The 16,785-nt window shown below is 32.9% G+C and overlaps 2 protein-coding genes across 9 annotated transcripts in view; both read left to right on the forward strand.

Moving 5' to 3' along the window:
- The window catches only part of ced-6 (PTB domain-containing adapter protein ced-6), a 68,098-nt gene extending 53,961 nt beyond the window's left edge, over positions 1–14,137 (forward strand). For 5 of the 8 annotated variants that reach the window (XM_077437225.1, XM_077437226.1, XM_077437228.1 and 2 more), the window contains 9 exons: positions 5,269–5,423; positions 5,590–5,748; positions 7,039–7,313; positions 7,389–7,579; positions 7,653–7,731; positions 10,056–10,168; positions 10,248–10,352; positions 11,126–11,613; positions 13,075–14,137. In XM_077437225.1, coding sequence (XP_077293351.1) covers positions 5,277–5,423; positions 5,590–5,748; positions 7,039–7,313; positions 7,389–7,579; positions 7,653–7,731; positions 10,056–10,168; positions 10,248–10,352; positions 11,126–11,613; positions 13,075–13,152 — 1,635 coding nt within the window. In that variant the 5' untranslated portion in view covers positions 5,269–5,276 and the 3' untranslated portion in view covers positions 13,153–14,137. Of the gene's footprint in view, positions 1–1,144; positions 1,410–2,864; positions 3,134–5,268; positions 5,424–5,589; positions 5,749–7,038; positions 7,314–7,388; positions 7,580–7,652; positions 7,732–10,055; positions 10,169–10,247; positions 10,353–11,125; positions 11,614–13,074 lie in introns of those variants that run through there. The other 3 variants (XM_077437223.1, XM_077437227.1, XM_077437224.1) reach the window with 3 other exon arrangements.
- The window catches only part of LOC143915612 (uncharacterized), an 854,026-nt gene that overhangs the window by 522,600 nt on the left and 314,641 nt on the right, over positions 1–16,785 (forward strand). The window lies entirely within an intron of this gene.

Consider the following 16,785-nt stretch of genomic DNA (forward strand, 5'->3'; position numbering starts at 1 on the left):
TGACATTATTTATCTGTGGTATTATTTTTAATTATTTATGATTCAATCCAGGGTAACGTTTTTAGGAAAAGTAACCACATTTAGTTACATATGTAGTCCACTTTTTTTTTTCATTTACCGGTATATAAAAGTATACTGATAGTAGGAAAAATCATTTACCGGCTTATGAAATTTGACGGTAAATTACAATCCTTACGTCGATATACAATTTTTTTTAACAAAGTATCATAAATACATCTATTGGTAAATTTTCTGATAAACTAACATTTTGGGAGCATTTCTTTTTATATAAATCGTTAAATTTCGAGATGCTGGTTGCCCATTTGACAATCAGAAAAATTGGCAAACTCTGATAAGAAACGATCGGCCCAGAGTCACAAACCAAGGTCTGGCCAGCAGCAACCAGTGGGACTCGAAACCGTGACCACTATTTTCGAAAGCATATATGCTAACCACTAGTTCATGCTTCGGTGGGTGCTTTTCAAATGACAATAGACCTCTCTATTAGTGTTCAAAGCAAGAGAGCAAAATGGATGGTTTTTTTAAGAAATTGACAATGATGAATAGTCTTCGGCGGTGGAGCGTGCTTTTTCCAGGAAAGAGGGGGTTTTGGGACTATTTTCCAGGAAACAGGGCAAACTACAAAGCTAGAGAGCAAAAAAAAGGTTACCATAAAAATGAACGATGGTGCGTAGGGTCGCGTCGGCCTATGATGATGAACCATTTTTTATGCGAAAAGCATCCATCGAACGCCGATCTTTGATCATCATGTCTAGTGTATGGTTTTTTTCTCTCTTTGGTGCTTATATATTTTAGTGTTATCTATTCTCTCCGCAATTTCTCTTCTTTTTGGAGTTGTAAAATTTTGTAAAATATGGTCTAAATTACATACTTTCGATATTTTTGATCATTTGTGACGTTCTATGTATTGGGTGTAAAATGCTAGATTTACATTTACATTCGAACTTGTCTCTATTTCAATGTTCTGCGTTGTAAATCTAGTTATCCACTGGCAGCGGTGTTCCACTTGCCTATAAGTGGTAGTTACAACAACATAGCACTGACCAAAGAAGGGTAATGCGCATTATTGACCAAAAAATGGGGCGGATGAGCGAAGGTCAAAGTGGTGAAAACAAGTCGCAATATGGGCGGATCGAGTGCCACCGATTGGGTGCAACTGCCTCTGCGATTAACCACATGGCTTTAGATATCAAATTTGCACTCGTTGCAACTTCACAACAATTAGAACGCAACACTATTTGTTGTGGCAATCGCAGCATCGGCTGGGGCAGACGTGCTCGGGCTGTAGTTTGACCCAGACGTACATACCAAGTACATATCTTGAGTGTGGTGATAAAACGCGTCGATGCAAGGGCCAGGCGCTTACGCTCTTACGCCGATTGTCTCTAGTTAGTATTTTTCATTACTATAATACTCAATTATCAATCCAATTTGTAGCTCAGCATCCAAAAAGGTCAATTCGAAAAAAAAGTTAGTGGAAATGACGGTGGATTGAAACGAGATCTACTACTGTGTTTGCCTGAAACTTGTATCAGGGAAGCAGAATAACGTATTGGATGTAAAGTTCATATGTAATTTGGGAAAAGATAAGACAGATTTTTGCAAATAGATATTTTTTTCAATACCTACCGTCATTCACAATCACATCAATGTTATTGTTACTTAATTTGACAGCTGGCTGTAGATCCATTCCGGAAAAAAATAAGTGATTTGGCTGATATTGATTTGGTTTGAGTGACAGTGTAGCTCACTAGTTAAGCGATCTATTCGGTTTATCGTTGATACGAGAATGTCTATCGCTGCTGTCAGATTCTGTATAGGTACAAAATCCTCCTGTTAGGATTGTCCAATTTATCTAACTTAATAGTTGTGACGGTTCCAATAAAATCGGCCCACTCCTACCTTTCGCAAATTCAACTATTCCGAATTTGTTGATTGTTGCAAGCTTACATTTGCTTGCCGTTTGTAATCAATATCTGTATATCTACATTGTATAATTTCGATTTGTACGTGTGTCTATCTATGGCGACCTGTCATGTCGTTATGGCTAATTGATTTTAAACATGTCATGTTTTTCGAGTTCCAACCAAGGAACCAAACGATTAATTCAAATGCCTACTGTCAGCATTTGGACAGTTTGAACTAATCCATCATCCAGAAATATCCAGAGTTTTCCAATAGATACCTTTCTACTAGCGTTTCCCCTTTTGGTACGTGCGCATAGCTTGGCTCAGCCAGCTGAATTGAGAACTTTCAAATTTTACAGAGTTTACAAACTAATACTGAGGTATTTTCATATACATATCTACATTCTTCGTTACTTCCACCTCTGAGAAACTTCATATCTGTTGTCTGCACTCTTGACCTGGCGTTGACCAAACTGGATCTGAAATTGATTCATTAGACACAACTCGTTATCTCGTATCAAGTGCTCGGTGAGTTTTTGATACTAGTTGTTGGCTTATTGTATCGATTAGATTCAAGTGGCCAATGACTATACCCCGATCGAGAATTTTTTTCTTATATCGATCAAAATTTCAACCAGGCACTAATAATTTCGCCTATTCGAAATATTTATAATTTTCTGTATGTAAGTAAGTATATTTAGTCTTAAGTTGACTTAGAATTTTAAACATAATTAACATATTTTTTATGCGTTTTGTTAGCTGTGCAGGCGCGTTAAAACGCCGTCGTAATTTAAACATGGCCGTCAAACTTAAGGAGGTTATGTACGCTCTAATTTGCATAAATGTAATATAATGGTAAAAAAAAACTACACGTCGCAGCTAAACAAACAAAATGAACATGCATATAATAGTAATGAAAAAAACACATGCCTCTTTCAGTTCTCTGAATTGGAATTGAATTACTGTAATTTGTGTTATCGTTGGCAAAGGTCTCGAGCGTCTGCACAGTTTGTTAGTAAGTAGCGCTTACTTGTTCGTTTGTTTGTGAACTTTCTACTTTTCCGAGCGCGAATGCAACTGTCGATTTCATGAGTCATGAGTCGTGTGACTTTGAAAATACGTGTGTACATGATCGTTTGTGAATAATCGAGCTAGGACTGTTGCAGCGAAACGACATATTTTATTCGCCATGAGCGGATCGCTTGGTAACCATTTTGCAAATTTTCCTTCTAAAAATCTATTCAGAGCTAATCCGTGAAAGTCAATTTACTTAATGTTTTTCGATTCTGAGAAAATGTTTTTAATTTTCCTCGTTTATTTAAGTAAATATTTTTAAATTAATTCATTTTATGTAAAAAAAAAAGCAATGTCAAATAACTTGTGATCATTTTTACAGTGTTTTTATCCCGCGACGGCTTAGTTTGTCTTACAATTCGCATTAAAAAACATATTGAATAAGTATAAAATTATGGTTTTGATTCGTTTTCCACAAAGTGAAATTAGTTGATTACTTAACTTCGCATTGGCTCCGATTTCGTCTTTCAAAACCTAGTATTTTTATTTGCCAATCTATAAACTATTTTGTAATAATTTAACCGATTGAAATACTTAAAAAAAAATCAATTTCTAGCATTGATGATCATCTTAAGTGAAGGTTATGTTTATCCGTAAATTACAAGCACTTGTTAAAAGTCGACAAATTGTAAGAACACAAGTCGACATTGTTGTAAGAATCGAATCGAGTTTCCTCAGAGATGAACTTGCTTGTATTGTAGTCCATACACATCTGTACATTCGTAATTGAAATTTTTGATTTGCATTCGAGTGCAATGACTCTTTTGAACGTATCTGTATACGACGCCCGTAGCGCGCATAATATCGCAGATGACTAAATCACAAACATTTACATTCAGAACAATGCAATACGTAGAGTAGTAGCGGTGAAATGGCACGATTAACAATGGAAACTTTCATTATGAATTAATTGGGTTCAAGTTTAATCGTATTCGATTATATAAAATTCGTGTCTGTGTATTTTTATAATTTTAAGCATTGCATATTATACATGTCAATATATTCATATATTTCAAGGAATAATACATGTATATATCAATCATTCAGTGTAATTTTAATAATAAACATGATTTTGTCGAATATATCTAATCAATGTTTCACAAAACTATGGCTCAGTCAAATATAGACTAAAAAAGTCACAATTAAAATTTTCGCCCATTATTTTTAACTTTATTTTAGTTGATGATATTGTTTTATACAAAGTTAGTGTTAGTGGATGCAAAAAGGACAAGTGTAATTCCGAAAGTTTCACTCGGAATATTTTCGAGAATGTTTGTTTTACATTTAAATCATTCTTCTCATCTTTCAAATGGCAAATAAGAACCAACCAATAAAAATACTATTTTGACTAACACAACTTTGTAAATCTTTAACAGTAATATGAATAGTATAATTTCGAATCTGTATCACCAATTTTTTTACGTTAGTTACGATGGACAGCATAAATTGGATCTTATCTGCAGAATTTCAATTTTTTTAGTTACCAATCTACGTATAAGTGTAAGCATGGTAATTATAGCTAGTATATTATATTGCATCATATAAAATGATTTATTTATGCGAACAAACTACGTCGCTCATAATAAGTTTAAAAAAATATATAGTAATAATAATATCGACTAATGTATGGGAACTTTACGCTTACTCATACACATACAAAGCGTGTGTGGTGTCAGGCTGTGCTTTGAACGGGTGCGCCAATATTCAAATGACCGTTCGTTTGTAATCGATTTTGCATCGAATGCACTCTGATTTACGGTCTATAATCGCGTGTGACTTGGTCAAAGCGGCGTGCTTTTTTTATTGTCGCGAAGTGACGTTTGATTTGCGCACGCTAAATTTATCCTTCAATAACTGCGCGATAAGGGTCATAATTGCATGTATAACGAGAATAGTCAAGCGTAGCAAGCGCCGATTAATCTGACGCGCATTTTAAATTAGGCCGTATTGCATATATACATACAGCTTATTTTCGATTGTTCGCATTATCAAAACTTTTTATTTTGTTCTGTTGTCTATTTGACGTTAGTTTGAATGATTTTAATGATGTTTTTAGATCATTTAAATACACTTAATTACATGCTCCAGTTAACTATTATGATTCTTTTTTTATTACGTGAAAAGCTTGTGTAAGTAATTTTTTTCAAAAAAAAGCTTTACTGAAAATTTATAGGAATATTTTCCTTTTGAGTGTTTAGTAGTGATAGAGCTTTAAGTTTTATTTGCATAAATAGCTTATTAATTAATACAATTTTGATTGTTTCAGCTGGGAGGATGTCGACGTTGCTGTTTTGGCAGGGACGAGGAGGACGAGGAGTGAACGGAGCTGCTGCAGGAGCAAATGGAAATGGACCTGCTGGCCGAGCTTGGCTCCATGCACCTGAATTATTACTAAAAGGACATGTTGCTTACCTCGTTAAGGTAAATTCATACAATATTATATGTACATTTCATCATATTTTTAACATTTAGATTTCTGTTATCAAGTCAGTGGGTGTCTATTCCAATGGGCGGATGCCCGCTATCACCGTACAGATTTTTATTGTAAATACATAAATTAAATGAAATCCAAATGTTTTGTTTTCAGTTCTTGGGTTCGACGGCCGTTGAGCAGCCGAAGGGCATCGAAGTAGTCAAAGAGGCAATTAGGAGGTTACAATTTACACAACAATTGCGCAAGTCAGAACCTGGTGCAAAGACCAAAAAGGTTGAAATTACAATTTCAGTGGATGGTGTAGCTATACAGGTAAAAACTGATTCATATATGTAACTACTTTGATATAGAAGACAGATGTTAGTATCAAAAACATACGTAGAATCAGACTAAATGACCACACCAGACAACTAGATACCACCGGACTAGTTAAATACCATTAGTTATTTATTTATATAATTTTAGGTAGTTAGCTTATTTAATACAACTTCTATTTTTAATCAAATATTATACATACCCAGTTACTTAACTTATAAAATTATATATATATATATATATATATATATATATATATATATATATATATATATATATATATATATATATATACTAAACTTATATGCACTGTCTCCTTGCACCTCGCAACAATGCATCCACGGTCTTAGAAGACCTGACACACTCAGGAAGGGCTTTTTTTTATATGAGCACACCTCTGTGAAAGACACCATCAGCTGTCTTCTTTTTCCTTACTCTACCTACAACTAAATTGTTCTAGTATAATAACTATGGATATCACTATTACTTAGGTAATAACTTATGATCTAACTTATAAACAAAAGACAATGTACTACGATGCAAACTATTTCTAATACTCATCCATCCCAATTCATCTAACATACTTCTAATACTTTTTAATCCAACATTCAAAATACCTCTCATAGTTTTATTTTGTATTTTTCCTAAATCTTAGCCATTACACATGTTAAGCACAATAAACCACATGCGGCAAGATAATTGTGTAATAGACTAAAACTTTACTTTTTTACTTAAAAAATTTCTTAACCTATATACATACATACATAAAACACCAAATTTTCTAGCCATTTTTTAAATTATATATTCAGCATGTACCTTAAAATTCAGTCTAGAGTCTACGTAAATTAACTATTTCAATAAGTGTATCATCAATCTTAACTTCATTAAATACACTTTTACTATTCAACCACATCATTTTTGTTTCATTTACATTTAGCTTTAATTTATTTTCACACAACCAATCACTTACATAATTTAATTCTTTACATATTTAAAATTTCAGACATTACATCAACATTATTATCTATTATATAATATACTATAATATAAATAATAAGGGTCCCAATTTAGACCCTTGCGGCACTCCATAAGGTGTTTCTAATTCAACAGATAACACCTTATCGATTTTTACTATTTGCCGTCTATTATTTAAATATGACTTAAGCCATTGATTCTTAACTTATATACTTTATCTAATAAAATACTCCTATCTATTGTCTCAAATGCTCGTTTAAAATCTTAAATTTTATTTTTCCATCATTAAATATGCATTTATTGTGATTTCAGGAACCACGTACAAATAATATACTTCACCAGTTCCCCTTACATAGGATATCATATTGCGCCGACGATAAAGGAGCCAAGAAATTCTTCTCATTCATAGCAAAAGGTGACGCTTCGTCGGCGCCGAGCTCAGTCAACGGCGACTCCGACTCCAATCACAACTCCTCAATCACGAACGGCTCCACAAATGAAACGCACGAGTGTTTCGTCTTCATATCCAACAAATTAGCAGCCGAAATCACACTCACCATAGGACAAGCGTTCGATTTGGCATACAGGTACTGTACTACATCCATCAAAGAATGATATTATGTTAAGTCATATGTATGTATTTAAATTTGTGTTCATTTTAGACGGTTTTTGACTGAGAGAGGAAGTGCAGCAGATGCGGCAAGAGCACGTGCCCAAGCTACAGAATTCCAGGCTCGCACTAGAGAATTAGCTACTTTATTAGGTAACGTTGCCAACGACCAGCTGTCGGCTTGGCTCACAAGGAAAAACATAAAAAATGCCACCGATTGGCAACCTACTGGAGCTGATTTGGGTAAATTAGTTCATCTTTTCTTATTATAATGTTGTAAACGATTTATTATTGATGTTTGATATTTTCATTTTAGGATTGGATATTAACACTCCACCAAATTCACCCCAAGATAATTCAATTATACCGGCTACGCCGCCACTTTATTCTTCTAGGTATTGATTTTTTATTGTGATTGAGTGATATAAAGATAATTTATACCATTTGGAATGCTCTCCTATAATAATGATTAATTAAATTTTAAAAGTTTGGGTTGAATTTCATAAGTCTGGGATACAAAGTTTCTTATAGATCTGTCAGTTTTAAAAACGGACTCAAATAACAGCTGTTGTGACGTGAAGTTGTTGCAATTATGACCACCATGTTCGCATGGCGTTGCAGTCAGTAACGCTTAGTATATATGTAATATTGTGACGTCAGACTATGATGACTTATGTTACAACAGCTGGTATTCGAGTCCAATTAGAACAGCTGGTCTCCAGCTATACTACATACAGCCTAGTAAAGGAGAAGTTGTTGACTTGTCTAGGGCCAAAATCAAACTGAATTTTAGGTTTCGAGTAAAATAAATACAGCAAGTCAGGGCAGAATCTGCTATTCGACTTGAAATGTTATTATTTGGATTCGTCAGTTCCGTCTTTATTTCATAGCTGTCTAATTTTGCAAACCAGACATCAGATCGTTGCAAAATTCTTTTGGATCTTTTTACAAGCCTCTTATTATTACATAACATCTTGTACAAATAGCTCAAGTTTCACTGACAAACATTTGACAGTTGGTTTCTAGACATAATACTGGATCTATCTTGATCTTACTCGTTTTAGTTTTTAAAACATCTGTATCTATAGGTACATACTGTATATATAAACATAGGGTTGCCAGATTTCTTCCGAGTCAAACCGGGAAAAAATCAACAATATTAGACCACTTAGTTTTTTCCTCTCCCCGTGATTTTGGTTCACTTGGGCTGCCATGTAGCTTCTACTTAATTTTTAATTTATATTACATAAGAAAATAAAATCAACAAATTTTGACATTAATTATTTATTAATTTGAACAAGAACAGTCAAAAAATTAAACGAAAATATAGACGCAGGAATAAAAACAAGTTTAAACATCAATTTTTATATTTTTACAAGGCTTTTATTAGCTTCACTTCGCCCTTTAGTACACCTACATTTTTCCGATCGGTTTGTTTTTTTTTTCATTGGATTTGGCCCTCTGCAAGCCTATTTTTAAGTACATAATCATACATTTGGAAACAATTGTAATCATAGTTTTCAATGCGCTGTAGAATACTTTAAAATACATCAATTGAAAGTACATATATCTCTTTCGTCAGTCCATTGAATCTCTATTAACAAGAATATTCTCTCCACGCTACCATTATGCCCTGGAATGGAGAAAATATACTCACACATGGGATATTGTTCGGGAAATTCTATTTTTATTTGCGAAAATATAACTACCCATTTTTCTACAGCTATTTTTCCATTCCAATTTTTTTTTTTTTTTTTTTTTAAATACATATGTATATGTATATTATTTATTTTATTGTCACAAATCAATACACACTCGCCATTACAGATTTGCTCCAATGCGACGGGTGTACGTTAATGAAATACATAAACAATCAGAAATCAGAAATACAGTAATACATACATATACAATCAGAATATATAGAATATAACAATTAATCAGAAATAATAATCATAGTGACATCTATGGATTTCAGATTACTGTATATAATTAATACAAATTATACACAGGCAGATTTTTGTGACAACAGGATTAGATTTTTTAATACCAATTTTCAGGAACCGTTTCAGCAATGATCAGATAAAATTGGCAAACTCTGATAGAGAAACGATCGATTTGGAGTCACTAAACCCCCAAATCTAACCAGCAGTGGCGAGGACACGAACCTATGACCTCAGTGATGCTAAATATATACGCTATCATTAAGCCAAACTGCTGGCTTTTTGGACATTTTCATTCCCTTTTTAATATATTTTTAATGAAACAAATTGATTGAACAAATACGAGTATGTGTCATTTGTTATAATATTTTTCGTATCCAAATATGCAACTGTTTTTTCAATATCTAGCCATTGTGCTATTTTTTTTCCAAGCTCATCCAGGAAAACGGAATATTTTTTTAATGGTATTGTCCATTGTTTCAAATAATCTGTCAATGTTTCTTTGTTACTTCTTTATTAAATCCATCAATCTGTCCCTTTGAAATTGCTTAAAAAATATGTATAATAGAAATATTTGAAAACTGGGATTTTTGGGCGTCCCAAAAGATTCCTTCGGGACACTGGGACACAAGACTTAAAACCGGTGACAATCCTGATTAACCGGGACGCCTGGCAACCCTATATAAACATCGTTTAAAAGGGAGAGCATTTAGATGTCGTAAAATTAATTCATAGAATTATTTGTGTATTATTATTATATTTTATGTATTTTTTTCCAGTAATCATATAACAGATTTGATGAATGATAGTGTAGATCTGTCAACGCCCAACAAAAATCCATCAGTCGGAACTAAATTAGAAGGACTTTTGCTGAACTCCGATTCAGATAGTGGTTAGTCAAAAAGCTAAGATATAAATAAAATATTTATTTTGACACGTAATATTATATGAATTGCATTTTTTTATTTCAGATTTTGATCCACGTGCAGCTGAAAGTGATCCACCAGCGATTGCCCTTAGTCCAAACAGGTCTAAGCCAACAGCGTTACAAAACGGCACAAGTCCACCTCCTCTATGTAACTATTTTCAAATTAAACTTAACTTTCTGCTATATTGACTCGAGAGGTTTCCCCAATGCATCACTATATCTAAACATGATATACAGTCGCGCTCAAATAAAACGCAACACTAAAGTAAAACGTGTTTTTTAGTGAAATTTTGGTTATCTTGCGCAAAAACAATACCGAAAGTTATTAAAATGGTAGATTATATCAAAGTACGTCAGCTAAACACCAATCGTTAAAAAAAGGTCACAAAAATGGGTTGGGGACAATTTTAACGGGAGACAGGTTTTCCAACCAAGCGCTTTCTTCACGGTTGAATACGATTTGAGATAAAAACATTAGCTTGTATAAACATTTTTAATTTTATTTCAGTTACATATTACCATTTACAAATTATAAAAAATAAATTAATATTTTTTTATACCTCCTTTTGATTCTATCATTGCTTTTTTCCACTAAGCATTAAACCTATTAAATAATTTAAAATCTCGATTGAAAAATCTTCATACCACACTTTTTCTATTGTTTCTTTTAATGATTTGAAACAAGATACATTGCTTCTGCTTATTCTATATTTGATAGCCATCTATAAGTTTTCAATTGGATTTAAATCGGGACTATTCCCAGTCCATGGTAGCGTCTTGACTCCCAATTCTAATTATAAAATATAAAAAAAATATATTATGAAATAATCTTATCCATATTATGTACATACATTGTAGATTAGTTACATTGCAATAATCTGCATAGTTATATGATTAATTAAAAATTTAATAAATTTTCAGTGGCACCTCCTCCAAAAGTGGCTAAAAGGCAGAACCTTCCGCAGACCAACGGCAATTCCGTACCTATTGTGCAACAAAATGGTAGCGATCTGTTTGGTTCCAGCCCGTTCTCCCCAATGACTGGTCAGAGTCCATCCATCGTCAACCACAACACTTCAGGATCGTCTCCTAACTACAATCTGAGCGATTTCAACACTCAAGCGTCCATATTCCCGCCGAGCGTACCGTTGAATGGAGGCTTCTCGAACGGAACTTCTGGAATGGTAGGCTTTGACCCGTTCGACACGGGAAAGTTCAACTTGAACGGTGGTGGAAACTACAACGGAATGACGAATGGATTCAGCAATCCCATGGGGAATGGATTCAGCAACGTCGTAACGAACAATGGGTTCGGAAGTACATCCCCGTTCGCCGAGAAACAAAACGGCTCGGTGATACTCGACAGCAGCTTCACCGGATTCTTGGATAAAAGAATCACAGAAATGAAGGTTAATATAATTTTTTTAACACTTTTATTGCCTTAAAGGCAAAACCTATCAAATGGAAGCTGCGGTTATTGGTCACTTTGATTTTAAAATAAAGAAAATAAGAACCATCTGACATTTTTCACCGTTCCTTGGACTACCATAACTCTGTTCATGTAGTTTATACTGATTTCCAGAAAGCCTTTGATAAGCTAAATCGTATCATATTATTGAAGAAAATGCCTGCTTATGGCTTTCTTGACAGGTTGGTGCAATTTTTCAAATCATATCTCATGAATCGTCAACAGTTTGTCGTCTTTGGTACCTCTCGCTCCCGTATCTATGTCGCTGGCTCAGGAGTTCCCCAACGCTCTAACCTCGGACCCTTGCTCTTTAATTTATTTGTCAATGATATTGGTAAGCACTTGATCAGTTGTCGTTTTTCACTATATGCGGATGATTTAAAGCTCTATTTGAGTATAGATTCTGAACGTTCTTGCGAGCTTTTACAAGAGGATTTAAATGCTCTTCATGCTGGGTCGTTAACTAACCGATTGCCTCTTAATGTCTCCAAATGTAAGGTAATGTGTTACTCTAGATCTAGTAACTGTGAATTGAATCTACTGTTGATCTTGGGGTTGCTTTTCAGAGTGACCTAAGGTTCTCCAATCACATTGATTCTGTGTGTTGCTCAGCTGCAAGGATGCTAGGGTTTTTTTTTTCGCAATTCTCGGCATTTACATAATCCGATTGTTCTGAGGCTGCTGTACAATGCTCTGGTGAGAAGTATCATGGAGTACGCCTTTATGATCTGAAGTCCTTCAGCCAAAACTCAGTCTATTAAACTTGAACTTATAACCAAAGACGCTTTCTCCGACTTCTTTATAAGGAGCAATATGGGATTTACTCATATTTATTTCCTTCAAGATTTGTCATGGGTATGGTCGGCTACACTTCTCTTGAACACAGGAGGAATGTTGCCCTCATCAGGTTCTTGATTTCTATATTGAGGTTTTATCTCATGTCAGTCTATTCTGGTGGAGATTGACCTTCATTCTCCGGAGAGTTTGATCTGGACTCGCCATCGTCCCCTATTTCATATTCCTCTGGCAAGAACTGTGGCATATTTTAATTCTCCCATTCCTAGAGGCTTCCGCTTCTTAAATTCACTGGATGGTGCCATTGACATGTGTCATATCTCTTTACATTCGCTGCACCGCTTCCTCGGTTACGGGGTCGCGACCAACTAGAGCAATTAATAGTTGACAATTTCAATTGTAAACTGTTGACGGTTGTTATATTTTTATTTATTTTATCTTTGAGGATCTTTTATGTCACCATTCACTACTGATTGATATTGAAATTAGCGTTAATGTATTGAATTATTTTGTTTCGAGGGGCCAATAACTATACACTGGTCAACGATTGTACAATTTTCCCTATTATAATTCGACTTTTATTAAAATTTAATGATTATGTTTTCAGGACGGATTCAGCAGAGGTCTTGTCATTGGCAACGAAGATTTTTCAGTAGAATCACTGGACCCGCTTAGAAAGAATTGATCATGTATACAGAATGCTTTGAATGCTATTTTATTGTGATAATAATCAGACACTACACAATAGATAAAAAAAAATTTAAAAATGATTAATTAAGTTTGCAATAGTAGAATAATCAAGTGTGTAATGTATCGGAGCGCGTTCCGTTATGGAACGCACTGTTATGATGACGCTGATATCAATAGTGAGCGTCAATTGTCAATGACTTTGACCATTTTACATAGTATTTTGTCTCTGCAAAAATTGTGCCCCACGCGTCTGTACAACCTAGTTGTCTAAATTGAGCCAGTTTCATTAAGATAATTGCATAAATGCGGACTTAACCTAACCCAACTATAGCAAATTGTGATAGCAACACTCCATGATAGTTAATTGGTTTACATTAAACGTTTATTACTATATTTAATAAGGTCTGTACAACATGATACGGGCAGGTACTTTGATATGATATACAAAGGGTTCCATAATTACATTTGAAAATACATATTGCGTGTAAGTGAGGAAAATTTTATATATTTCGTTTCATTCAGTTTTATACAGGCAATGCTAATATGCATACATATATAGGAAATTCTTAATTTCAAGCTTTACATATCAAATATGCAAACAAAATTGTATGACAGTGATTTCATAAGTATGCATTTGATTTATGATGTAAATATTTCAATGGTGAAATTGAATTGTCAAACATATGTATATTAATGTTTGAACATCAACCATCTAGCTTTATAATAATCATTTAAACATCTTAATAATGAAATGAAAGTAAGCGTTTTTTTTATTTCAGTACACAAACGAAGCTGGCTCAATTTTGCTATGACCATGGATTTGATGATGAATTTTAATGCAACAAAAGACAGTGTGCTTTCTAGATTGCGGAGTAAAATGTAAATTAAATACGTACATTCCAATCTATATATATATAGGAAAAATTAAATATTGTATATTTATATGCTAGATTAATTATTAAGTTTGTGCGAGGAAATTGAAAAAAAAAATGAATGTCTCTTTATAAATATACGTTCAAAAGCCAATTACATATATATGTATATTTAGAAATATATACGAAATGTTTACTTATTGTCATTTAAAATTGAAATATTGTTTGCGAATTGGCTACGCTTAGAACGAGGTGGTGTTAACGGAAGGCCATTTATTTGACAAGCCGCAGCGAGGCTAGGGGGTTTTAGATCTGATGAAAAAGCTGTTGAGACGGTAAAATATATAATACAAACAAGACAACTTTCATTATATCATATACATATATTATATTATTATTATATAAATAATATTTGTAACCGTTTCAGTATTTGAAAGTGTATCGGTTTTTGAAATGAGTATGATTTAAATAGGATTATAGTGTGTCATTATTATTGTTATTATATATGTATATGTATACCTTCTTTTCGTTGTTGTATAAAATGAAAGACACGAAGTTCGCTGATGATAATAATAATGATGTGCATGTATGATACATAAATTAGCGTTTAAGTAATAGCCAAATGTATTGTATGATAAAGTAATAAAATTTAAAAAAATAATGGGATTATTGTAAAATTTTAAATATTATATATATATACATATATATATATATGTATACAAGTAAATGAACGATAGATATGTATGTATATGCATATATATTTTTACATTATTACAAAGTGAAAGTGTTATTTTCTATACATGATAAATGAAATATATGTTTATATTGATACAATGACGTTTTACTTTATTTGTTTTTGATTTTTCTACTTCTGAATGAGTGCAGATCGAAATTTCAGTCATCTGTGGGATCTGGTTAATGCTAGTTGATGATCTAGTAACGAGAAATTGTTGAAAGTGAAACAGTTGGGTGAGAATTGAGGGGATTTAGTGTAGATTAAAATAGTACCAACAACAACATGAGATCAAATAGATTAGGGATTGCAATTTACCAAATTTCAAATATCATTTATCGGTAAATGGTAAATAATTTCTCCCATTACTGGTATACCGGATTTTACTGGTAAATGAAAAAAAGTGGATTACATAACTATAAACCTCCAGTGAATAATGTAATATAAGTACATAAATTTCATTCGTAATAATTAATAATCATAGTTGAAACAACCGTTTTATCGCATTTATTACGACTTGGTTGGTCTGTGTTGCCACTCTTAAGCATGCGTCAGTGTAGCCACTCTTGATTTCAGTGTAGCCAATTTTATTATAAAATGGTCACTCAGTGTATCGAATTTGATTATAAAATGCTGCAAAAATTTCTCCATAGATGTCACTGTGGATGTTTGTATGAATTCGCATTGTATAAAATGCTTATGCATATGTATATTGATTGTGTTGTAATTATGTTTAAATGCACTAGTCGCTTCGGAGCGATCTGTAAAGGCGAGTGTTCATTTTTTATGAAAATAAAAAATAATAATCATAATAGAAACAATCGTCTGATCGCATTTCTTACGACTTGGTCGTTCAGTGCTGCCACTCTTAAGCATGCATCAGTATAACCACTCTTACAAATGCATCAGTGTTGCTACAAGAGAACGATTATAGTAAAAATGCTTTTTAGACTATAAGCTTCATCCCGCACAACTTTTTTGTCATTTTTGGACATTTAATACTGAAAATAAATAAATACTACACTACCTAATCAACAATACGCCATTTGCATCAAATTTTAATGCAATATTATGCCTGAACATGTTCCCAATTCGCTATGAAATAATTTCTGGTATTACCGATGACGAAATTTTGGCGATTTAGCGATAAGTTGGTAAACAGGTATTGCAATCCGTATTCTAGATATGGTAAACGGACAATCGTTGCCATGGCACTCGAATTCTCATTAATGTGATAGTTTGCGTGGATGACTCTCGGTGGGTGGAATTTCGAGTGCCAGATATTCTGTGATCGAAATTTTAGTGACGTGTGCAAGATCGATACAATGGTGTTTTTAAGTTTTGAAGACTTGGACTACATTAGTTAAAGAAATGAAACGATTACATTTTGTATAAGTATTGTTTGTTTTTTTTTTATTATTTATCATAATATCTTCAACATCATAAATAAGTCCAAGAACAACAATTTTCAAATTACGATTTGATTATACACGCATTTTTAAATAATCTGTTTGTTGCCTTCAATATATATGTAATTATAAAACAAGTAAGATTCTCAAACCGTTGCAGCGATTCACTTAAAAATATTCAAAATTAAATCAAATCGATAAAAAAATAATGCTCTTTTATTCGTCGACAATTCAAACGAATACGTATACAAATATATGATACAACAAAATAAATATTCATTTTTTAATACATACCATTTCAAAAGGAATATTATTCAATAATATACAATAGTATAAGATGAGAATAGAATGTTACGAATTAAATAAATCTACATACAAGCAAACTTTTCCAACGGATCGACGAAGATGGCAAAAAAATGGCAACGTTCAAAAATTAACCCCTTCCACTGCTTTATATGTCATTTATTTGTATTTAACACTTACATTCTAAAATTTTCATATATATATTTCATAATATTAAAAGGACTTTACATACATTTCATATACACAACTTTGCGAAACGTTCAACATAATAATATTAATAATAATAATAATAAACAACTTTTAAATATAAT

Source organism: Arctopsyche grandis, chromosome 8 (genome assembly GCF_051622035.1).
Source record: "Arctopsyche grandis isolate Sample6627 chromosome 8, ASM5162203v2, whole genome shotgun sequence".
Classification (NCBI taxonomy): Eukaryota; Metazoa; Arthropoda; class Insecta; order Trichoptera; family Hydropsychidae; genus Arctopsyche; species Arctopsyche grandis.